The 24,472-nt window shown below is 42.5% G+C and overlaps 2 protein-coding genes across 2 annotated transcripts; one reads left to right on the forward strand and one right to left on the reverse strand.

Moving 5' to 3' along the window:
* The first annotated feature begins 1,989 nt into the window (after positions 1–1,989).
* LOC129846101 (equistatin-like) lies at positions 1,990–3,856 on the forward strand. Its single transcript, XM_055914091.1, has 5 exons — positions 1,990–2,054; positions 2,571–2,634; positions 3,332–3,463; positions 3,566–3,664; positions 3,744–3,856. Exons 2-4 carry the CDS (start codon positions 2,583–2,585, stop codon positions 3,646–3,648), a joined length of 267 nt encoding a protein of 88 aa, XP_055770066.1. The 5' UTR covers positions 1,990–2,054; positions 2,571–2,582; the 3' UTR covers positions 3,649–3,664; positions 3,744–3,856.
* A 10,424-nt stretch (positions 3,857–14,280) lies between these two features.
* On the reverse strand, positions 14,281–17,285 carry LOC129846099 (equistatin-like). The gene is made up of 5 exons (XM_055914090.1): positions 16,971–17,285; positions 15,523–15,586; positions 14,691–14,822; positions 14,482–14,580; positions 14,281–14,402 (listed from the first exon to the last, which is right to left on the reverse strand). Exons 1-4 carry the CDS (start codon positions 17,124–17,126, stop codon positions 14,498–14,500), a joined length of 435 nt encoding a protein of 144 aa, XP_055770065.1. The 5' UTR covers positions 17,127–17,285; the 3' UTR covers positions 14,281–14,402; positions 14,482–14,497.
* Positions 17,286–24,472: the final 7,187 nt, after the last annotated feature.

The following is a 24,472-nucleotide window of genomic DNA, read 5'->3' on the forward strand; positions in this document are numbered from 1 at the left end:
CCAATGTCTAAATTGCGTTCTTCAGATTACCGGAATTTGGGTACACGTCATTCCAAGAGGGTTTATTCCATCCCAGATCGAGATAATCACCTCCTTTCTTCTCTCACAGCCTTCTTGACACCCAGAGGAAGGTATATGAAGTGTACGTAGACTCTTACGTTCATTGCCCATGTATAGGCATGAAGAGGAAGAGAGCCTCGATTTCAGACGTTGAACTTCCGTGTCAGGAAAAGTGCTGCAGAAGGAGTTCTGTTTCACTCAGATAAATAATTCAAACGGTTTTAGAAACTAGAGAGTGTTTTCTATCCAATAGTAATAATAATATGCATATTGTATGAGCAAGAATTGAGTACGATGCCGTTTGAAATGGACACATTTTATCAGGCTACTCAATACTACCCCTTGCAGCCATAACAGGTTTTAAACACACTGTCCACGTGATACCCTAACCCCACATGGAACAGTAGATCCTCACCCATACAGCAGCTTTAAATAATGTAATGATTAACTCCACAACGTGTCTCTGGGAGCACTGGTATTCAGCTAGCAAGACGCTAACATCCCCATGTCAATCCAAAGTAACGTTGGACCCATGATGGATTTCAGTAGCCCTCCAGTGTAATTGCTTACTCTTACACGCTGCGCATGTACAATCCCATAACTGCTTGCACACCTTATTTATGAATCTGGACAGTGCCATCTAGTGGATATAAATGAATACAACTATGCCATTTAACCACCTGGCTACATTTGTATTACAACTAAAGTGGCCAAATAGGCTGTACACTCATTGTAAAGAGGTTAACTGGCATGCACATGCAGCGCATGAGTTTCACGTTTGGGGAAGATCATTTTCACCACAAAAAAATAATTTTATAACAAAAGCATTAAATGCATAATCATACTATGGGGTTGTCTGAGTCCTATTGGGTGGACTGAGTCCTAGTGTGTTAGCTGAGAACTACTGCGTAGGCTGACTAGTACTGCGTGGGCTGTGTCCTAGCACGTGAGCTGAGTACTACTGCTTGGGCTTTGTCCTAAAGCAGGCCGGCAGCCTGGGAAAACAGGACACTATCATTCATCACACCTTGTCACTCTTTTGCAGTAAAATCTCATAACCCAAGGAGTTCTCTGCAGCTACCACCACAACATCTATTTTCTGTGATTCATGTTCCATTTCTGCGGTACAGTTGATAACCATGACTATGAATGCTGAGAAACCAACCTTACTGAAACACGTGTTATTCCTATCACTCTCTATTGGCCTCGGCATACTCACAGGGAGCCTCTCAGGATCCCTCGAAACTGGACCCATCTTCCTCTACTACTCTCTTCACTGCCTATGAAGATACCTTCATAGAAAATGACTCAAGTAAACGTGAAAGTCACCCAGTAAAATATTACTTGAGTAGTCTAAATGTATTCAGTTTTAAATATACTGAAGTATCAAAATTAAATGTAATTGATAAAATATACTTAAGTAGCAAAAGTAGAAATCATTTCAAATTCATTATATTAAGCAAACCAGATCAGATGGTACCATTTTCGTGTTTTTTTATTTGATTACGGATAGCCAGTGTCACACTCCAACACTCAGACATAATTTACAAATGAAGCATTTGTGTTTAGTGAGTGTGCCAGATCAAAGGCAGTAGATAGATGACCAGGGATGTTCTCTTGATAAGTGTGTGAATCAGACAATTTTTCTGTCCTGCTAATCATTCAAAATCTAACGAGTACTTTTTGGTGTCAGGGAAAATGTATGGAGTAAAAAGTACATTATTTTCTTTAGGAATGTAGTGAAGTGAAAGATGCCAAATATATTAATAGTAAAGTAAAGATACCCCCAAAAATGACTTGAGTAGTACTTTCACATAGTTTAACTTTAGTTCTTTACACCACTGGATAATGGCCGACATCGGAACTCTCATTGGGTTAATGAGGCAAATAGTCACACCTGTGACAGGTCCTTTAAAAGGAGAGGTGGAAGAAGTAGACCATAACTCACAGACAACAGAGAGACAACCAGTGAATCCCGTGGAAGAGTGCAGAAGGTGAGATTGTGACATTATTTAACAGACTAGCTGCCCCTTTAAATGGCACCTTAATCTTATGTGTCCCCGGTCAAATGTAATGCACTATATAGGTCCCCATTTTGTGGATGACACCCCCCCCCCCCCCCCCCCTGAAATTAAGAGCATAGATTAACAGTTAACTTTGCAGTGAATGGGTAGTCTCTGACTAGATCTAGGATGATTCCCTATGTAGTGCACTGTGGGCCTTTGTCAAAGGTGGTTCACTACAAACGGAATGAGGAGCCATTTGGAAAGGATCCATATTCCTGTGTGCCAGGCTTATCTATCGTATGTGGTTGAAGCGATGATACCGGAGTTTTGGCAATAGCTTAGTAGTGCCGTGTTGCCCGTACTCGGTTCTTAGGGTCCTCTGGACTGGGTGTAGGAAATGCTGCCTCAGCCGTTGAACCGTTTGTACTTAACACAGGGTTTCCATAACCTCTCCTCTAGTACCAACAGCCATTCCAGATTTAAAATGCTCTCTTTCTCTCTCAGGAGACTATCACAATGGCGATATTGACCATCATTCTGCTTGTCAGCACAGCTTTTGCTCTGGGAGGTGAGTTACATACCTCACACTTACTCACCAACATTTTAATGAAACACTAGTGGGTGTTGCTCTGTCCTATTCACACACGTAGGTATTAATGTTTCTTTTCATAACCCGTTGTCCCTTGGACACCCTCTGAGAGGGCAGCCATTATCAACTGTGACACTGGAGAATTTAAGGTTTTGTTTTGCTCAAGGGCACGGACAGATATTTCAACTTGTCATCTCAGGGATAAAAACTAGCAACCTTTCAGTTACTGGCCCAACTATTTAACTGCTAGTCTACCTGCCACTCCTCTAGTTCCAGAGATGTATATTGGTGTCTAGATGCTGGCCTGAGGTATTCTGATATGAACTGTTTGATCATTCAACTGGATGTATGATTGGATTGTCTAGCAACTATCAGGAAATAACACTGATACAATTTACCCCCACTTTCAGTCTTTGTTTCATCAGCTGTTATACAAAAGACAGAAATGGAATTTTGCCTGCATAGGGCTTTTAAAAAAGTAGCAGAATTTCAGTATTTAGCTAGTTAGTACGTAGGTTACTTCTGAAGTGGAACCCTAATCCGTATAAACTACTTCTGACCAGGGGGAGTAGGGTCCCAAATGGGACGCAAACCAAGATTCCGGAATGTATGTCCAGCAATGTGTATTATGTCCATACATTTTGTCCACATTACAATGTTTGTTACCTGTGTCCAGATGCTACGATACGACCCAAGACCCCATGTGCGCGTGCTAGAGATGCCGCGACACATGGCCCAATTGGAGCCTACATCCCAACGTGTGACGCCGCCGGACAATACACCCCTAAGCAATGTTGGGGCTCTGCAGGTGAACACGGACGCACATACACACTAAATTCAGTTGAATGTGACACTTCAATGTGTTAGTGTAATATGTCTACTGTTAATGGAACATGTCTATTTCTGGTAGGTTACTGTTGGTGTGTGACCAGTACCGGACAGAAGATCCAGGGTACTGAGACTCCACCAGGCACTGCTCCAATCAACTGCTAGCAACTGTTCCACCAAGGTGTATATACATACTCATTCACTAAATGTTACTACTTTGCAGCTGATTCTGGATGTTAATGTTATGTCTGTAATTGTAGGTGAAAGGCGTTGGAATGAAGACGTTGAAATTATTGACAGTTGTCTTTACTGTACTACAGGAACTGATTCACATCCCATATAAACAGATTAAATGGTTGAATTACTTACTTTATTGTTGGTGTGATAAATTGTTCAGGATATCTGAACCAATCCATTTCTGGGAAATGGAGGAAGTAGGACTGTTATGGTGACTGTATTACCACTACATTGGCGGTTACAGGACAATAAGGCAATGAAATACCACGTGACCATGGAGTAATTGGGCTTCTCCAAGCTCTGATGCTGGTGATGGGCATTAGTAGTCTACCACACTTGTTAACTGCCTGGTACTCAGCACTCTATTGTCCCTCTAATCACTCTGACATCATTGCAAATGTAATTGGAAAATCTAAATCACTTCATGAGTTCATGTTGGCCAACATTTCTATAAGCTATGCAATTGGGTGAGAACAGCCTGATGGCTTCTATTAAAAAGAGGAGGATCCCATCAGCTTCTACAGGCTAAAACTACTATATCAACAGTACCAGGCAAGTTTTAACACACCTACTTGTTCCAGGGTTTTCAGTTATAATATTTTCTACATTGTGGAATAGTCAATTATGGAATCATATCTTAAACAAATCAAACTATATTGAGATTCTTCAAAGTAGCCACCCTTTGCCTTTACAGCTTTGTACACTCCTAGCATTCTCTCAACCAGATTCGTGAGGTGGTCACCTGGAATGCATTTCAATTAACTCAACATTTATTTGACACATGCTAATTTTAGTGTGTAGCAATGCTAGTTCTGACAGTGTAGTATTATCTATCAATTCCCCAACTACCTAATACACATATCTAAAGGTGTGAATATGTACATATAAGTATATGGACAAGGTGTAAAATACATGTGATAAAAGTAATGTAAACAGCGGCATTATTTAGTGGCCAGTGTTTGGGTGTCAATGTAGGCAGCAGCCTCTGAGTTAGTGATTGATGTTGAGCAGTCTGATGGCCTTGCAATAGAAGCTGTTTTTCAGTCTCTCGGTCCAAGCTTTGATGCACCTATACTGACCTTGCCTTCTGGATGGTAGCTGTGTGAACAGGCAGTGGCTCGGGTGGTTGATGTCCTTGATCTTTTTGGCCTTCCTGTGACATCGGGTGCTGTAGGTGTCATGGAGGATAGGTAGTTTGCCCCCGTTGATGCGTTGTGCAGACCGCATCACCCTGTGGATAGCCTTGCGGTGCAGTTGCCGTACCAGGCTGTGATACAGCCCGACAGGATGCTCTCGATGGTGCGTGACGTTGGTGTACGTTTACCATATTTTTACAGGGACAGTGCACATTAATCAACGTTTCAGTAAAAGTGACGGTTTTAGTCAGCTGGCTAATTTTCAACCGCAGTCCCTGGGCAGGTTATTAAAAACAATTACAATATAGAAAATCATTGAGCAGTGAGCACACGCAGAGCAACATAGGGCAAGACATAGCATACAGACAGAGCAACATAGAATAAGCAAGATGTAGCATTCAGACAGCAGCAACAGAACAAAAAAGCAGCAAGACAATTCATAAAAGCAAAAAATTGTTTCCACACCTCACAAGCTACAGACAACATGGAACGCGACAATACACAGCTAGGGATCATGTTCACAAATCTGATTGACCTTTAGCCATGTCTTCATGCATTTTGTGAAAGTGTGATGTCTGGTGGCAGTGTATTCCAGACATGGGAAGCTCTCACAGAGAAAGCGGATTTACTAAAGGTGCTTTTCCATAATTAAAGGAACTATACAGTCACATCTCATGGCAGACCTTGTGGATCTGCTGCCATATCAATCAATCAATCAATTTTATTTTATATAGCCCTTCGTACATCAGATAATATCTCAAAGTGCTGTACAGAAACCCAGCCTAAAACCCCAAACAGCTAGAATGCAGGTGTAGAAGCACGGTGGCTAGGAAAAACTCCCTAGAAAGGCCAAAACCTAGAGAGGAACCAGGCTATGAGGGGTGGCCAGTCCTCTTCTGGCTTGGCTGGGTGGAGATTATAACAGAACTATGCCAAGATGTTCAAAAATGTTCATAAGTGACAAGCATGGTCAAATAATAATCATGAATAATTTTCAGTTGGCTTTTCATAGCTGATCATTAAGAGTTGAAAAACAACAGGTCTGGGACAGGTGGCGGTTTCATAACCGCAGGCAGAACAGCTGAAACTGGAATAGCAGCAAGGCCAGGCGGACTGGGGACAGCAAGGAGTCACCACGGGCGGCAGTCCCGACGTATGGTCCTAGAGCTCAGGTCCTCCGAGAGAAAGAGAGAAGGAGAAAATTAGAGAGAGCCAAGATTTTCAAAATGTTCATAAATGACAAGCATGGTCAAATAATAATCAGGAATAAATCTCAGTTGGCTTTTCATAGCCGATCATTAAGAGTTGAAAACAGCAGGTCTGGGACAGGTAGGGGTTTCGTAACCGCAGGCAGAAACAGTTGAAACTGGAATAGCAGCAAGGCCGGGCGGACTGGGGACAGCAAGGTGTCAGCATGCCCGGTAGTCCTGACGTATGGTCCTAGGGCTCAGGTTCTCAGAGAGAAAGAGAGAACGAGAGAATTAGAGAGAGCATACTTAAATTCACACAGGACACTGGATAAGACAGGAGAAGTACTCCAGGTATAACCAACTGACCCTAGCCCCCCGACACATAAACTACTGCAGCATAAATACTGGAGGCTGAGACAGGAGCGGTCAGGAGACACTGTGGCCCCATCCGAAGAAACCCCCGGACAGGGCCAAACAGGAAGGATATAACCCCACCCACTCTGCCAAAGCACAGCCCCCACACCACTAGAGGGATATCCTCAACCACCAACTTACAATCCTGAGACAAGGCCGAGTATAGCCCACAAAGGTCTCCACCACAGCACAACCAAGGGGGGGCGCCAACCCAGACAGGAAGTTCACGTCAGTAACTAAACCCACTCAAGTGACGCACCCCTCCTAGGGACGGCATGAAAGAGCACCAGCAAGCCAGTGACTCAGCCCCAGTAACAGGGTTAGAGGCAGAGAATCCCAGTGGAGAGAGGGGAACCGGCCCTGGAGAGACAGCAAGGGCGGTTCGTTGCTCCAGAGCCTTTCCGTTCACCTTCACACTCCTGGGCCAGACTACACTCAATCATATGACCTACTGAAGAGATAAGTCTTCAGTAAAGACTTAAAGGTTGAGACCGAGTCTGCGTCTCTCACATGGGTAGGCAGACTGTTCCATAAAAATGGAGATCTATAGGAGAAAGCCCTGCCTCCAGCTGTTTGCTTAGAAATTTTAGGGACAATTAGGAGGCCTGCGTCTTGTGACCGTAGCGTACGTGTAGGTATGTACGGCAGGACCAACTCGGAAAGATAGGTAGGAGCAAGCCCATGTAACGCTTTATAGGTTAACAGTAAAACCTTGAAATCAGCCCTTGCCTTAACGGGAAGCCAGTATAGGGAAGCTAGCACTGGAGTAATATGATCAAATTTCTTGGTTCTAGTCAGGATTCTAGCAGCCGTATTTAGCACTAACTGAAGTTTATTTAGTGCTTTATCCGGGTAGCCGGAAAGTAGAGCATTGCAGTAGTCTAACCTAGAAGTAACAAATGCATGGATTAATTTTTCTGCATCATTTTTGGACAGAAAATGTCTGATTTTTGCAATGTTACGTAGATGGAAAAAAGCTGTCCTTGAAACAGTCTTGATATGTTCGTCAAAAGAGAGTTTAGGGTCAAGAGTAACGCCGAGGTCCTTCACAGTTTTATTTGAGACGACTTTACAACCATCAAGATGAATTGTCAGATTTAACAGAAGATCTCTTTGTTTCTTGGGACCTAGAACAAGCATCTCTGTTTTGTCCGAGTTTAAAAGTAGAAAGTTTTCAGCCATCCACTTCCTTATGTCTGAAACACAGGCTTCTAGCGAGGGCAATTTTGGGGCTTCACCATGTTTCATTGAAATGTACAGCTGTGTGTCATCCGCATAGCAGTGAAAGTTAACATTATGTTTTCGAATAACATCCCCAAGAGGTAAAATATATAGTGAAAACAATAGTGGTCCTAAAACGGAACCTTGAGGAACACCGAAATGTACAGTTGATTTGTCAGAGGACAGACCATTCACAGAGACAAACTGATATCTTTCCGACAGGTAAGATCTAAACCAGGCCAGAACTTGTCCGTGTAGACCAATTTGGGTTTCCAGTCTCTCCAAAAGAATGTGGTGATCGATGGTGTCAAAGGCAGCACTAAGGTCTAGTAGCACGAGGACAGATGCAGAGCCTCGGTCTGACGCCATTAAAAGGTCATTTACCACCTTCACAAGTGCAGTCTCAGTGCTATGATGGGGTCTAAAACCAGACTGAAGCATTTCGTATAACTTGTTTGTCTTCAGAAAGGCAGTGAGTTGCTGCGCAACAGCTTTTTCTAAAATTTTGTGTTTTCTGTTTAACAAAAATACTGAGTGGAGGGGGAGCCAGGCCATTTAGGATCTTGAATACAAGACATGCTTTGGTGTATTGCACAAGATTTTCCCAACTCAGGAGCTCATGCTTTCTGAGGATGTAACGGTGATGATGGCTATTGGGCTTCCTATCAAGCACTTTGAGAGCCTGTTTGTAGACAGACTGCATAGGTTTTAATGTTGTACTGCAAGCTTGGGCCCAACTAGTCAAGCAGTTAGTTAACCTCTACTGCTTCTCTCTCCCGGATCCGTGATCCACCCCATCAAAAAAGCTGACTAGCATAGCCTAGCCTAACGCCACAGGGATATCATATATAATTTCATGAAATCACAAGTCCAATACAGCAAATGAAAGATAAACATCTTGTGAATCCAGCCATCATTTCCGATTTTTAAAATGTTTTACAGCGAAAACACTATGTATTTCTATTAGCTAACCACAATAGCAAAAGACTCAACCGCATATTTTCACAATTTTTCTACCGCATAGGTAGCTATCACAAAACCGACCAAATAGAGATATAATTAGTCACTAACCAAGAAACAACTTCATCGGATGACAGTCTTATAACATGTTATAAAATAAATCTATGTTTTGTTTGAAAATGTGCATATTTGAGGTATAAATCATAGTTTTACATTGCAGCTTCCATCAAAAACATCACCAAAGCAGCCAGAATAGTTACAGAGAGCAACGTGAAATACCTAAATACTCATCATAAAACATTATGAAAAATACATGGTGTACAGCAAATGAAATATACACTGGTTCTTAATGCAACCGCTGTGTTAGATTTTTAAAAATAACTTTAGTACGACATACGTTTAGTACGTTATTGCGAGACAGCGCCCGCTATAAGGGCGGAGAATAGGACTCAACATTTCACACAAAAATACGAAATAACTTCATAAATTGTTTTTACTTTTTGCTGAGCTTCCATCAGAATCTTGTACAAGGAGTCCTTTGTCCAGAATAAATCGTTGTTTGGTTTTACAATGTCCTTTTCTCCTGTCGAATTAGCAACCTTAGCTAGCCAAGCGGCGCGAAGATGTCCATCTTCACCTAACGCAGAGAACGGAAAACTCAAACTCCCGATAAACGTTGAATAATCTGATAAAACTCGATTGAAAAAACATACTTTACGATGATATTATCACATGTATCAAATAAAATCAGAGCCGGAGATATTAGCCGTGTATACCGAACGCTTTTCAGAAGGCAATCTCTCTAGTAAAATGACCTGTTTTTTTTACAGTTAAAGCATCTATCTCCCCCTTTCTTCTGACCGTCTCTATCCACTTTTGTCGACTTTCTCCCTTTCTCTACCACTATTATCCCTCCCTCGGCTCCAGCAGGCTCCACATATGGTGTTGGTGGTTGTGCGGGCAGCACCTGCTGCCGTCTCCTCACCACCACTATTTCATCATCAGGATTATCTCTCCACGCCCGATCGGCCAGAGAGGGATGCAATTTAGGCTTATGGAGAGCCTCCTGAGGAGCCGTGGGAATCCTCGTTTTCTGTTCCCGACAACCTACTTCTTTTTTCTTTTCTCCCTCAGCTCTCTTCCTCGCCTCGGCTAACCATACCCTTGCTGTATCAAGCCCCTCTGCCCGTTGTTTATCTGCCTTGTCTCCACAAACCCTATTTATTTGTTTAATCATTGATTCCAGTTTTTCTTTATTTAAACGTCCGTCAAATTCATACTTTTTCCTCCATTTTAAACAGAATTCAATGTTCCTTTTGTCTTTCTGTTCCATATAACGATAATCTCCCGTCCATTCCGGGACCTCCTTGGATGATTTACTACCCATGTTTAATAAATCCTTGCCGCTCCTAGTAGCTATGGTCTTTATCACTATCTGTATATGTATTTCTATGATCTATGTATGTGCTGTTTTTACCGTTAGTTTTTACTTCAATTATTTTGCTTGTTCTCCCGTTTGGAAACTTTATCTATAGCGTTGCATTTGTTGGACATTAAATCTTACCCGTACAAATATAAGCTATTTCCCCGGGGGCGTAAAGTCCCAGTTAATTAATAACCTATTATTTTGTGTCATAGGACTTTTAAAGTTAATATCTCGTATCTTACTCCGCTATATTAGGTTTCCCTCACTCCTGGAACCTCTTGTCTATAGATTTGGCTTTTATCTCAGATTTATAGATTTTGGTTTCCCTCTCCTCCTTTTTTGATACTTCTTTCAGTATTGAATAAGTGCAGTCATTTTGTCTGAACAGAACCACCCTTCCTTCTCACAAAGCCTAGTTTATATCCTCACCTATTTTAATATATCTACCGCTCCGTTTCATAGTCAGACTAGCTATGCTAGTCAGCTTTTTTGATGGGGTGGATCACGGATCCGGGAGAGAGAAGCGGTAGAGGTTAACTTCTTGCGAATATAGGGGGTGCTGTTTCGACTTAGCATTAATTCGACTCCAGATTAAACTGCCTAGAACTCAATTCTTTCTCGTACAATATGCATATTATTGTTATTTTTGGATAGAAAACACTCTCTAGTTTCTATAACCGTTGGAATTATGTCTCTGAGTGGAACAGAACTCATTCTACAGCACTTTTCCTGCCAGGGAGTGAGATTTCAGAAATCTTGGCCTCTGGTCCCAGGTCAGTTTTTAAGTCCCTGTTAATCCTATGAGGATACAAACACTGCCTACGCCTTCCTCTAGATGTCAGTAAGTGGTGACAATTTGAATGGAGTCGATTGCGCAATCAGGGCCTGTATAAAACAACAAAGACCGGAAGGAGCTTCCTTTTGTTCCCTGCGCTCGACTGGCCTCTTTCCAAGCCTTGGTTTAGCCAGTAATATATCGCCGGTCATGTTTTTACTCGTTATAGGTGTTAAAAACATCATATGGTAGTTAATTTAAACCGTTTTATAGCAATTTATATCCGTTTAGTGCGATTTTGAGCCATTTCTTTGTGACGCCCTTCCAAGAACCGGGCACTTTTCCTGTACATACCGAACGTTAGTGGCCATTTCATCATGACAAGAGGACATCTTTCGACCAAAAGACGATTAGACCGGAGAAAGGATACATTGCCCAAGATTCTGATGGAAGAACAGCTCATAGTAAGAACTATTTATGAAGATAAATCGCTGTTCTGTTGAAAAATGTTAAACGCATATATCGCCATTTTGTTTTGTGTAGCTTCGCTTTGGCGGACCCGGTATTGCACAGTAAGGATAATTTTAGAAATGTAATTCAGCGATTGCATTAAGAACTAATTTGTCTTTCGATTCCTGTCAACCCTGTATTTTTTAGTCAAGTTTATGATTATTTATCGATTAGACAAGATCACTCTCAAAGATGGCGCCCGACTTTTTCAGACCAGTTTGGCTACTATTCTCATTGTATAACCACGATTTTTGTGGCTAAATATGCACATTTTCGAACAAACTCTATATCTATGTTGTAATATGATGTTACAGGAGTGTCATCGGAAGAATTCTGAGAAGGTTAGTGAAAAAATTAATATATTTTGGTGGTGATAACGTAATCGCTCTCTTTGCCTTGAATCAATGCTGGGGTAATGTTTATACATGTGGTATGCTAATATAACGATTTATTGTGTTTTCGCTGTAAAACACTTAGAAAATCTGAAATATTGTCTGAATTCACAAGATCTGTGTCTTTCCATTGCTGTGCGCTGTGTATTTTTAAGAAATGTTTTATGATGAGTAATTAGGTAATACACGTTGCTCTCTGTAGTTATTCTAGTCGCTTTGGGGAGACTTGTGATGGTGGCTGCAATGGCAAACTATGAAATATGCACCTGAAATATGCACATTTTTCTAACAAAACCTATGGTATACAATAAATATGTTATCAGACTGTCATCTGATGAGGTTTTTTCTTGGTTAGTGGCTATCAATATCTTTATTTGGTCGAATTGGTGATAGCTACTGGTGGAGAGAAAATGGTGGACAAAGAAAAATGGTGTCTTTTGCTAACGTGGTTAGCTAATAGATTTACATATTGTGTCTTCCCTGTAAAACATTTTAAAAATCAGAAATGTTGGCTTTATTCACAAGATCTGTATCTTTCATTTGGTGTCTTGGACTTGTGATTTAATGATATTTAGATGCTACTATTTACTTGTGACGCTATGCTAGCTATGCTAGTCAGTGGGGGGGTGGTGGGGGGTGCTCCCGGATCCGGGTTTGGGAGGTGTTAGAGGTTAACTGCTTGACTAGTTGGGCCCAAGCTTGCAGTACAACATTAAAACCTATGCAGTCTGTCTACAAACAGGCTCTCAAAGTGCTTGATAGGAAGCCCAATAGCCATCATTACCGTTACATCCTCAGAAAGCATGAGCTCCTGAGTTGGGAAAATCTTGTGCAATACACCAAAGCATGTCTTGTATTCAAGATCCTAAATGGCCTGGCTCCCCCTCCACTCAGTATTTTTGTTAAACAGAAAACCCAAACATATGGCAGCAGATCCACAAGGTCTGCCATGAGATGTGACTGTATAGTTCCTTTAATTATGGAAGAGCACCTTTAGTAAATCCGCTTTCTCAGTTAGAGCTTCCCATGTCTGGAATACACTGCCTGTCTGTAGCTTGTGAGGTGTGGAAACAATTTTTTGCTTTTATGAATTTTGTCTTGCTGCTTTTTTGTTCTGTTGCTGCTGTCTGAATGCTACATCTTGCTTATCCTATGTTGCTCTGTCTGTATGCTATGTCTTGCCCTATGTTGATCTGCGTGTGCTCACTGCTCAATGATTTTCTATATTGTAATTGTTTTTAATAACCTGCCCAGGGACTGCGGTTGAAAATTAGCCAGCTCGCTAAAACCGTCACTTTTACTGAAACGTTGATTAATGTGCACTGTCCCTGTAAAAATATGATAAACGTACACCAACGTCGAGAGCATCCTGTCGGGCTGTATCACAGCCTGGAACGGCAACTGCACCGCCCTCAAGCGCAAGGCTATTCACAGGGTGATGCAGTCTGCACAACGCATCACCGGGGGCAAACTACCTATCCTCCATGACACCTACAGCACCGATGTCACAGGAAGGCCAAAAAGATCAAGGACATCAACCACCCGAGCCACTGCCTGTTCACACAGCTACCATCCAGAAGGCAAGGTCAGTATAGGTGCATCAAAGCTTGGACCGAGAGACTGAATAACAGCTTCTATTGCAAGGCCATCAGACTGCTCAACAGCAATCACTAACTCAAAGGCTACTGCCTACATTGAGACGCAAACACTGGCCACTAAACAATGTCACCTCTATTTACATTACTTTTATCACATGTATTTTAAACCTTGTCCATATACTTATATGTACATATTCACACCTTTAGATATGTGTATTAGGTAGTTGGGGAATTGATAGATAATACTACACTGTCAGAACTAGCATTGGTACACACTAAAATTAGCATGTGTCAAATAAATGTTGAGTTAATTGAAATGCATTCCAGGTGACCACCTCACGAATCTGGTTGAGAGAATGCTAGGAGTGTACAAAGCTGTAAAGGCAGAGGGTGGCTACTTTGAAGAATCTCAATATAGTTTGATTTGTTTTAGATATGATTCCATAATTGACTATTCCACAATGTAGAACATATTATAACTGAAAACCCTGGAACAAGTAGGTGTGTTAAAACTTGCCTGGTAATGTTGATATAGTATTTTTAGCCTGTAGAAGCTGATGGGATCCTCCTTTATTTAATAGAAGCCATCAGGCTGTTCTCACCCAATTGCATAGCTTATAGAAATGTTGGCCAATATGAACTCATGAAGTGATTTAGATTTTCAAACTACATTTGCAATGATGTCAGAGTGATTAGAGGGACAATAGAGTGCTGAGTACCAGGCAGTTAACAAGTGTGGTAGACTACTAATGACCATCACCAGCATCAGAGCTTGGAGAAGCCCAATTACTCCATGGTCACGTGGTATTTCATTGCCTTATTGTCCTGTAACCGCCAATGTAGTGGTAATACAGTCACCATAACAGTCCTACTTCCTCTATTTCCCAGAAATGGATTGGTTCAGATATCCTGAACAATTTATCACACCAACAATAAAGTAAGTAATTCAACCATTTAATCTGTTTATATGGGATGTGAATCAGTTCCTGTAGTACAGTAAAGACAACCGTCAATCATTTCAATGTCTTCTTTCCAACATCTTCATTCCAACGCCTTTCACCTACAATTACAGACATAACATTAACATCCAGAACCAGCTGCAAAGTAGTAACATTTAGTGAATGAGTATGTATATACACCTTGGTGGAACAGTTGCTAGCAGTTGATTGGAGCAGTGCCTGGTGGAGTCTCAGTACCCTGGATCTTCTGTCCGGTACTGGTCACACACCAACAGTAACCTACCAGAAATAGACATGTTCCATAAACAGTAGACATATTACACTAACACATTGAAGTGTCACATTCAACTGAATTGGAGAATTTAGTGTGTACGTGCGTCCGTGTTCACCTGCAGAGCCCCAACATTGCTTAGGGGTGTATTGTCCTGCGGTGTCACACGTTGGGATGTAGGCTCCAATTGGGCCATTTGTCGCAGCATCTCTAGCACGCTCACATGGGGTCTTGGGTCGTATCGTAGCATCTGGACACAGGTAACAAACATTGTAATGTGGACAAAATGTATGGACATAATATACATTGCTGGACATACATCCCAGAATCTTGGTTTGCGTCCCATTTGGGACCCTACTCCCCCTAGTCAGAAGTAGTTTATACGGATTAGGGTTCCACTTCAGAAGTAACCTACGTACTAACTAGCTAAATACTGAAATTGTGCTACTTTTTTAAAAGCCCTATGCAGGCAAAATTCCATTTCTGTCTTTTGTATAACAGCTGATGAAACGAAGACTGAAAGTGGGGGTAAATTGTATCAGTGTTATTTCCTGATAGTTGCTAGACAATCCAATCATACATCCAGTTGAATGTATGAAACAGTTCATATCAGAATACCTCAGGCCAGCATCTAGACACCAATATACATCTCTGGAACTAGAGGAGTGGCAGGTAGACTAGCAGTTAGAGAGTTGGGCCAGTAACTGAAAGGTTGCTAGTTTTTATCTCTGAGATGACAAGTTGAAATATCTGTCTGTGCCCTTGAGCAAAACAAAACCTTAAATTCTCCAGTGTCACAGTTGATAATGGCTGCCCTCTCAGAGGGTGTCCAAGGGACAACCGGTTATGAAAAGAAACATTAATACCTACGTGTGTGAATAGGACAGAGCAACACCCACTAATGTCTTATTAAAATGTTGGTGAGTAAGTGTGAGGTATGTAAATCTCACCTCCCAGAGCAAAAGCTGTGCTGACAAGCAGAATGATGGTCAATATCGCCATTGTGATAGTCTCCTGAGAGAGAAAGAGAGCATTTTAAATCTGGAATGGTTGTTGGTACTAGAGGTACTGAGGAGAGGTTATGGAAACCCTGTGTTAAGTACCAAACTTAAACAACGGCTGAGGCAGCATTTCCTACACCCAGTCCAGAGGACCCCAAGAACCGAGTACGGGCAACACGGCACTATTAAGCTATTGCCAAAACTCCGGTATCATCTCTTCAACCACATACGATAGATAAGCCTGGCACACAGGAATATGGATCCTTTCCAAATGGCTCCTCATTCCGTTTGTAGTGAACCACTTTTGACAAAGGCCCACAGTGCACTACATAGGGAATCATCCTAGATCTAGTCAGAGACTACCCATTTACAGCAAAGGTAACTGTTAGTCTATGCTCTTAGGGGGGGTGGTGTCACTCCACAAAATGGGGACCTATATAGTGCACTACATTTAACCGGGGACACATAAGATTAAGGTGCCATTTAAAGGGGCAGCTAGTCTGTTAAATAATGTCACAATCTCACCTTCTGCACTCTTCCACAGGATTCACTGGTTGTCTCTCTGTTGTCTGTGAGTTATGGTCTACTTCTTCCACCTCTCCTTTTAAAGGACCTGTCACAGGTGTGACTATTTGCCTCATTAACCCAATGAGAGTTCCGATGTCGGCCATTATCCAGTGGTGTAAAGAACTAAAGTAAAACTATGTGAAAGTACTACTCAAGTCATTTTTGGGGGTATCTTTACTTTAATATATTCGACATCTTTCACTTCACTACATTCCTAAAGAAAATAATGTACTTTTTACTCCATACATTTTCCCTGACACCCAAAAGTACTCGTTAGATTTTGAATGATTAGCAGGACAGAACAATTGTCTGATTCACACACTTATCAAGAGAACATCTCTGGTCATCCCTACTGCCTTTGATCTGGCACACTCACTAAACACAAATGCTTAGTTTGTAAATTATGTCTGAGTGTTGGAGTGTGACACTGACTATCAGTAATCAAATAAAAAAACACGAAAATGGTACCATCTGGTTTGCTTAATATAATGAATTTGAAATGATTTCTACTTTTGCTACTTAAGTATATTTTATCAATTATATTTAATTTTGATACTTCAGTATATTTAAAACCGAATACATTTAGACTACTCAAGTAATATTTTACTGGGTGACTTTCACTTTTACTTGAGTCATTTTCTATGAACATTTTCTATGGACCTGGACTTCCGGCGCCGACCGAGATGGCCGCCTCGCTTCGCGTTCTTAGGAAAATATGCAGTATTTTGTTTTTTTATGTGTTATTCCTTACATTGGTACCCCAGGTAATCTTAGGTTTCATTACATACAGTCGGGAGGAACTACTGAATATAAGACCAACGTCAACTCACCATCGTTACAACCAGGAATATGACTTTCCCGAAGCGGATCCAGTGTTTTGCCTTCCACCCAATACAATGGATCTGATCCCAGCCGGCGACCCTATGCGACGCCGTAAAAGGGGGAAACGTAGCGGTCTCCTGGTCAGGCTTCGGAGACGGGCACATCGCGCTCCACTCCCTAGCATACTACTCGCCAATGTCCAGTCTCTTGACAATAAGGTTGAGGAAATCCGAGCAAGGGTAACATTCCAGAGAGACATCAGAGATTGTAACGTTCTCTGCTTCACGGAAACATGTCTCACTCAAGAGACGCTAACGGAGTCGGTGCAGCCAGCTGGTTTCTTCACGCACCGCGCCGACAGAAACATACATCTTTCTGGTAAGAAGAGGGGCGGGGGTGTATGCCTTATGATTAACGAGACGTGGTGTGATCATAACAACATACAGGAACTCAAGTCATTCTGTTCACCTGATCTAGAATTCCTCACAATCAAATATCGACCGCATTATCTACCAAGGGAATTCTCTTCGATTATAATCACAGCCGTATATTTTCCCCGCCAAGCAGACACATCGATGGCCCTGAACGAACTTTATCTGACTCTTTGTAAACTGGAAACCACTCACCCTGAGGCTGCATTTATCGTAGCTGAGGATTTTAACAAGGCTAATCTGAAAACAAAACAAAACTAAATTCTATCAGCATATGGATTGTGCTACCAGGGCTGGTAAAACCTTGGATCATTGTTATACTAACTTCTGCGACGCATATAAGGCCCTCCCCCGCCCTCCTTTCGGAAAAGCGGACCACGACTCCATTTTGTTGCTTCCAGCCTACAAACAGAAACTAAAACAACAAGCTCCCTCGCTCAGGTCTGTTCAACGCTGGTCTGACCAATCTGATTCCACGCTTCAAGACTGCTTCGATCACGTGGATTGGGATATGTTCCGCATTGCGTCCAACAACAATATTGACGAATACGCTGATTCGGTGAGCGAGTTCATTAGAAAGTGCATTGACGATGTCGTACCCACAGCAACGATTAAAACATTCCCAAACCAGAAACAGTGGATTGATATGCAGTATTCGCGTGAAACTGAAAGCGCGAACCACTGCTTTTAACCAGGGCAAGGTGACCGGAAACATGACTGAATACAAACAGTGTAGCTATTCTCTCCGCAAGGCAATCAAACAAGCTAAGTCCCAGTATAGAGACAAAGTAGAGTCGCAATTCAACAGCTCAGACACAAGAGGTATGTGGCAGGGTCTAGAGCACAGGTGTCAAACTCATTCCACGGAGGGCCGAGTGTCTGCGGGTTTTCGCTCCACCCTTGTACTTGATTGATGAATTAACATCACTAATTAGTTAGGAACTCCCCACACCTGGTTGTCTAGGGCTTTATTGAAAGGAAAGACCAAAAACCTGCAGACACAAGGCCCTCCGTGGAATGAGTTTGACACCCCTGGTCTAGAGTCAATCACGGATTACAAAAAGAAAACCAGGCCCGTCGCGGACCAGGATGTCTTGCTCCCAGACAGGCTAAATAATTGTTTTGCTTGCTTTGAGGACAATACAGTGCCACTGACACGGCCCGCTACCAAAAACCTGCGGGCTCTCCTTCACTGCAGCCGAGGTGAGTAAAACATTTAAACGTGTTAACCCTCGCAAGGCTGCAGGCCAAGACGGCATTCCCAGCCGCGTCCTCAGAGCATGCGCAGACCAGCAGGCTGGTGTTTTTACGGACATATTCAATCAATCCTTATCCCAGTCTTCTGTTCCCACATACTTCAATAGGGCAACTATTGTTCCTGTTCCCAAGAAAGCTAAGGTAACTGAGCTAAACGACTACCACCCCGTAGCACTCACTTCCGTCATCATGAAGTGCTTTGAGAGACTAGTCAAGGACCATATCACCTCCACCCTACCGGACACCCTAGACCCACTCCAATTTGCTTACCGACCCAATAGGTCCACAGACGACGCAATCGCAACCACACTGCACACTGCCCTAACCCATCTGGACAAGAGGAATACCTATGTGAGAATGCTGTTCATCGACTACAGCTCAGCATTTAACACCATAGTACCCTCCAAACTCGTCATCATGAAGTGCTTTGAGAGACTAGTCAAGGACCATATCACCTCCACCCTACCGGACACCCTACACCCACTCCAATTTGCTTACCGACCCAATAGGTCCACAGACGACGCAATCGCAACCACACTGCACACTGCCCTAACCCATCTGGACAAGAGGAATACCTATGTGAGAATGCTGTTCATCGACTACAGCTCAGCATTTAACACCATAGTACCCTCCAAACTCGTCATCAAGCTCGAGACCCTGGGTCTCGACCCCGCCCTGTGCAACTTGGTCCTGGATTTCCTGACGGGCCGCCCCCAGGTGGTGAGGGTAGGTAACAACATCTCCACCCCGCTGATCCTCAACACTGGGGCCCCACAAGGGTGCGTTCTGAGCACTCTCCTGTACTCCCTGTTCACCCACGACTGCGTGGCCATGCACGCCTCCAACTCAATCATCAAGTTTGCGGACGACACTACAGTGGTAGGCTTGATTACCAACAATGACGAGACGGCCTACAGGGAGGAGGTGAGGGCCCTCGGAGTGTGGTGTCAGGAAAATAACCTCACACTCAACGTCAACAAAACAAAGGAGATGTTTGTGGACTTCAGGAAACAGTAGAGGGAGCACCCCCCTATACACATCGACGGGACAGTAGTGGAGAAGGTGGAAAGTTTTAAGTTCCTCGGTGTACACATCACGGACAAACTGAATTGGTCCACCCACACAGACAGCATTGTGAAGAAGGCGCAGCAGCGCCTCTTCAACCTCAGGAGGCTGAAGAAATTTGGCTTGTCACCAAAAGCACTCACAAACTTCTACAGATGCACAATCGGGAGCATCCTGTCGGGCTGTATCACCGCCTGGTACGGCAAGTGCTCCGCCCACAACCGTCAGGCTCTCCCGAGGGTAGTGAGGTTTGCACAACGCATCACCGGGGGCAAACTACCTGCCCTCCAGGACACCTACACCACCCGATGTCACAGGAAGGCCATAAAGATCATCAAGGACAACAACCACCCACGCCACTGCCTGTTCACCCCGCTATCATCCAAAAGGCGAGGTCAGTACAGGTGCATCAAAGCAGGGACCGAGAGACTGAAAAACAGCTTCTATCTCAAGGCCATCAGACTGTTAAACAGCCACCGCTAACATTTAGTGGCCGCTGCCAACATACTGACTCAACTCCAGCCACTTTAATAATGGGAATTGATGGAAATTATGTAAAAATGTACCACTAGCCACTTTAAACAATGCCACTTAATATAATGTTTACATACCCTACATTACTCATCTCATATGTATATGTTTATACTGTACTCCATATCATCTACTGCATCTTGCCATCTTTATGTAATACAAATTATGTAAAAATGTATCACTAGCCATTTTAAACTATGCCACTTTATGTTTACATACCCTACATTACCCATCTCATATGTATATACTGTACTCTATACCATCTACTGCATCTTGCCTATGCCGTTCTGTACAGTCACTCATTCATATATCTTTATGTACATATTCTTTATCCCTTTAAACTTGTGTGTATAAGGTAGTAGTTGTGGAATTGTTAGGTTAGATTACTTGTTGGTTATTACTGCATTGTCGGAACTAGAAGCACAAGCATTTCGCTACACTCACATTAACATCTGCTAACCATTTGTATGTGACAAATACAATTTGATTTGATTTGATGAAGGTATCTTCATAGGCAGTGAAGAGAGTACTAGAGGAAGATGGGTCCAGTTTCGAGGGATCCTTAGAGGCTCCCTGTGAGTATGCCGAGGCCAATAGAGAGTGATAGGAATAACACGTGTTTCAGTAAGGTTGGTTTCTTAGCATTCATAGCCATGGTTATCAACTGTACCGCAGAAATGGAACATAAATCACAGAAAATAGATGTTGTGGTGGTAGCTGCAGAGAACTCCTTGAAATGAGATTTTACTGCAAAAGAGTGACAAGGTGTGATGAATGATAGTGTCCTGTTTTCCCAGGCTGCCGGCCTGCTTTAGGACAAAGCCCAAGCAGTAGTACTCAGCTCACGTGCTAGGACACAGCCCACGCAGTACTAGTCAGCCTACGCAGTAGTACTCAGCTAACGCACTAGGACTCAGTCCATCCAATAGGACTCAGCCAACCCCATAGTATGATTATGCATTTAATGCTTTTGTTATAAAACTATATTTTTGGAGTGAAAATGATCTTCCCCAAACGTGAAACTCATGCGCTGCATGTGCATGCCAGTTAGGCTCTACACTCATTGTAAAGAAGTTATTTGGCCACTTTAGTTGTAATACAAATGTAGCCAGGTGGTTAAATGGCATATTTGTATTCATTTATATCCACTAGATGGTACTGTCCCTTTAAGAGATTCATAAATAAGGTGTGCAAGCAGTTATGGGATTGTACATGCGCAGCGTGTAAGAGTAAGCAATTACACTGGAGGGCTACTGAAATCCATCATGGGTCCAACGTTACTTTGGATTGACATGGGGATGTTAGCTTCTTGCTAGCTGAATACCAGTGCTCCCAGAGCCACGTTGTGGAGTTAATCATTACATTATTTAAAGCTGCTGTATGGGTGAGGATCTACTGTTCCATGTGGGGTTAGGGTATCACGTGGACAGTGTGTTTAAAGCAGAGCCACTTCTCAGATTGTTTTTATGCACTTTACCAACAGATGTATTTCACTTGATTGTGATTTAGACTGAATATGACATCATGGTGACTTCCTCTTGTGGTGATTTCCCTTCTACATGATCCTATTTTATATATAAGCTTCGACAGTACAAACAACCCCAAATAATGTTTTGTCCTGTGCTGGGTTGACTTTCGCCAGGCTACACAAACCTTATCAAAACATATAGGCCTATTGGCTAGGCTACATGAGGTGTGGCACTATGATTTGAAAAAGTTGCAAAAACAAGTTATGCATTGCTTCTTGCCTTACACTGGGCATCATTCCCAAGTGATGGACTAATATTGTCACCCATCAGACTATTCTTGATTTAATCTTGTCTTTACATGTACTAAAAAATATTTGTGACATTTGTTTTGGTTTAGAAAGGACAATTACCTTGCACCTGACTTGAATCGGGCAGGGGAAAAATACATTTAATCTATGCACTTAAATAGCGAATGGAGGATTATTTTCCCTTGTTTCATTTTCATGCCAGCCAGGTAGGCTATACTCCTGTTGGAAATATAAGCAATGTTCTTAATATTAGGAAAGTTGATAAATACAGCACGAGTCAAAAGTTTGGACACACCTACTCATTCAAGGGTTTTTCTTCATTTTTACTATTTTCTACATTGTAGAATAACAGTGAAGACATCAAAACTATGAAATATCACATATGGAATCAAGTAGTAAACAAAAGTGTTTAACAAATCAAAATATATGTTATATTTCAAAATATATGTTATATTTGAGATACTTCAAAGTTGCATTGATGACAGCTTTGCACGCTCTTGGCATTCTCTCAACCAGCTTCACCTGGAATGCTTTTCCAACAGTCTTGAAGGAGTTCCCACATATGCTGAGCACTTGTTGGTTGCTTTTCTTAACTCTGTGGTCCAACTCACTGAGACTGCATTCGTGGAGGTGGTAAATGACCTTTTAATGGTGTCAGACCATGGTTCTTCCTCTGTCCTCATGTTCCTATGTAACAGTTTAACTTTAGTCCGTCCCCTCGCCCCGGGCGCGAAACAGGAACCCTCTGCACACATCAACAACAGTCACCCACGAAGCATCGTTACCCATCGCTCCACAAAAGCCGCGGCCCTTGCAGAGCAAGGGGAACCACTACTTCAAGGTCTCAAAGCGAGTGACGTCACCGATTGAAACGCTATTAGCGCGCACCACCGCTAACTAGCTAGCCATTTCACATCGGTTACACCTACACCTTAGTGCTGCTTTGATACCATAGATCACCACATTCTTTTGGAGAGATTGGAAACCCAAATTGATCTACACGGACAAGTTCTGTCCTGGTTTATATCTTATCTGTCGGAAAGATATCGGTTCGTCTCTGTGGATGGTTTGTCCTCTGACAAATCAACTGTATATTTCAGTGTTCCTCAAGTTTCCGTTTTAGGACCTCTATTGTTTTCACTTTATATATATATATATATATATATATATAATATATTACCTCTTGGTGATGTCATTCGGAAACATAATGTTAACTTTCACTGCTTGGCGGACGATACACATTGTAAAACATAGATGCTAGTTGTAGGTCCCTAGAAACAAAGAATTCTTCTGTTGGATCTGACAATTAATCATGATGGTTGTAGTGTCATCTCAAATAAAACTGTACCGTTTTACTGCTAACCTACAAAGCATTACATGGGCTTATTCCTCTCTCTTTCCGATTTGGTCCTTCCGTACATACCTACACGTACAATACGGTCACAAGACGCAGGCCTCCTTATTGTCCCTAGATTTACTAAGCAAACAGCTGGAGGCAGGGCATTCTCCTATATAGCTCAATTTTTATGGAATGGTGTGCCTATCCATGTGACAGGCGCAGACTCGGTCTTGACCTTTAAGTCTTTATTGACGACTCATCTTTTCACTAGGTCCAATGATTGGGTGTAGTCTGGCCGAGGGGTGTGAAGCTGACAGTAAGGCACTGGAGCGATGAACCACCCTTGCTGTCTCTGCTTGGCTGGTTCCCCTCTCTCCACTGGGAATCTCTGCCTCTAACCCTATTATGGGGGTTGAGTCACTTGCTAACTGGTGCTCTTCCATGCCGTCCATAGGAGGGGTGAATCACTTGAGTGGATTTAGTCTCTGAAGTAATCTTCCTGTCTGGGTTGGCGCCCCCCTCGGGTTCGGCCCGTGGTGGAGATATGCGTGGGCTATACTCGGCATTGTCTCAGGGTAGTAAGTTGGTGGTTGAACATATCCCTCTAGTGGTTTGGAGGCTGTGCTTTGGCAAATTGGGTGGGGTTATATACTGCCTGGTTGGCCCTGTCCGGGGGTATAGTCGGACTGTGTCTCCCGACCCCTCCTGTCTCAGCCTCCAGTAATTATGCTGCAGTAGTTTGTGTCGGAGGGCTAGGGTCAGTCTGTTATATCTGGAGTATTTCTCCTGTCTTATCAGGTGTCCTGTGTGAATTTTCCGGAGTTCCGGAGTTCCAAATTAAGCAGCAGCAGCTGAAAAAATGAACTCCTACAAATATTGAAATTTAAATGTTTTTTTAGAGTAAAGTACATCGAAAAAAATCTAAAGAAAACTGCAAACTGAATAGGAGACCAAACAAGCAGCAAACAAAGAAGAAAGGCTTTTGAAAAAGTAACAATTTTTTCATAAAATTATACCGTTTTCTTAGCTAGCTAAGTTGTTTACCTGTTGCTAGGCAGTTGCTAGGGACATTCCTGGAAGAAGCTAGCTAGCTAACAAGGAGTGTCTAGT

This window comes from Salvelinus fontinalis, unplaced genomic scaffold (genome assembly GCF_029448725.1).
Source record: "Salvelinus fontinalis isolate EN_2023a unplaced genomic scaffold, ASM2944872v1 scaffold_0457, whole genome shotgun sequence".
Classification (NCBI taxonomy): Eukaryota; Metazoa; Chordata; class Actinopteri; order Salmoniformes; family Salmonidae; genus Salvelinus; species Salvelinus fontinalis.

Bases quoted from the DNA above. Each gene is read 5' to 3' on its own strand.
- LOC129846101 (XM_055914091.1), top strand. From the start codon at position 2,583: ATGGCGATATTGACCATCATTCTGCTTGTCAGCACAGCTTTTGCTCTG. The intron at 2,635-3,331 runs GTGAGTTACATA...ACCTGTGTCCAG, and splicing joins CACAGCTTTTGCTCTGGGAG to ATGCTACGATACGACCCAAG. The intron at 3,464-3,565 runs GTGAACACGGAC...TATTTCTGGTAG, and splicing joins GCAATGTTGGGGCTCTGCAG to GTTACTGTTGGTGTGTGACC.
- LOC129846099 (XM_055914090.1), bottom strand. From the start codon at position 17,126: ATGTGCCCGTCTCCGAAGCCTGACCAGGAGACCGCTACGTTTCCCCCT. The intron at 15,587-16,970 runs GTGAGTTGACGT...TTTCTCTCTCAG, and splicing joins TATTCCTGGTTGTAACGATG to GAGACTATCACAATGGCGAT. The intron at 14,823-15,522 runs GTGAGATTTACA...ACCTGTGTCCAG, and splicing joins CACAGCTTTTGCTCTGGGAG to ATGCTACGATACGACCCAAG.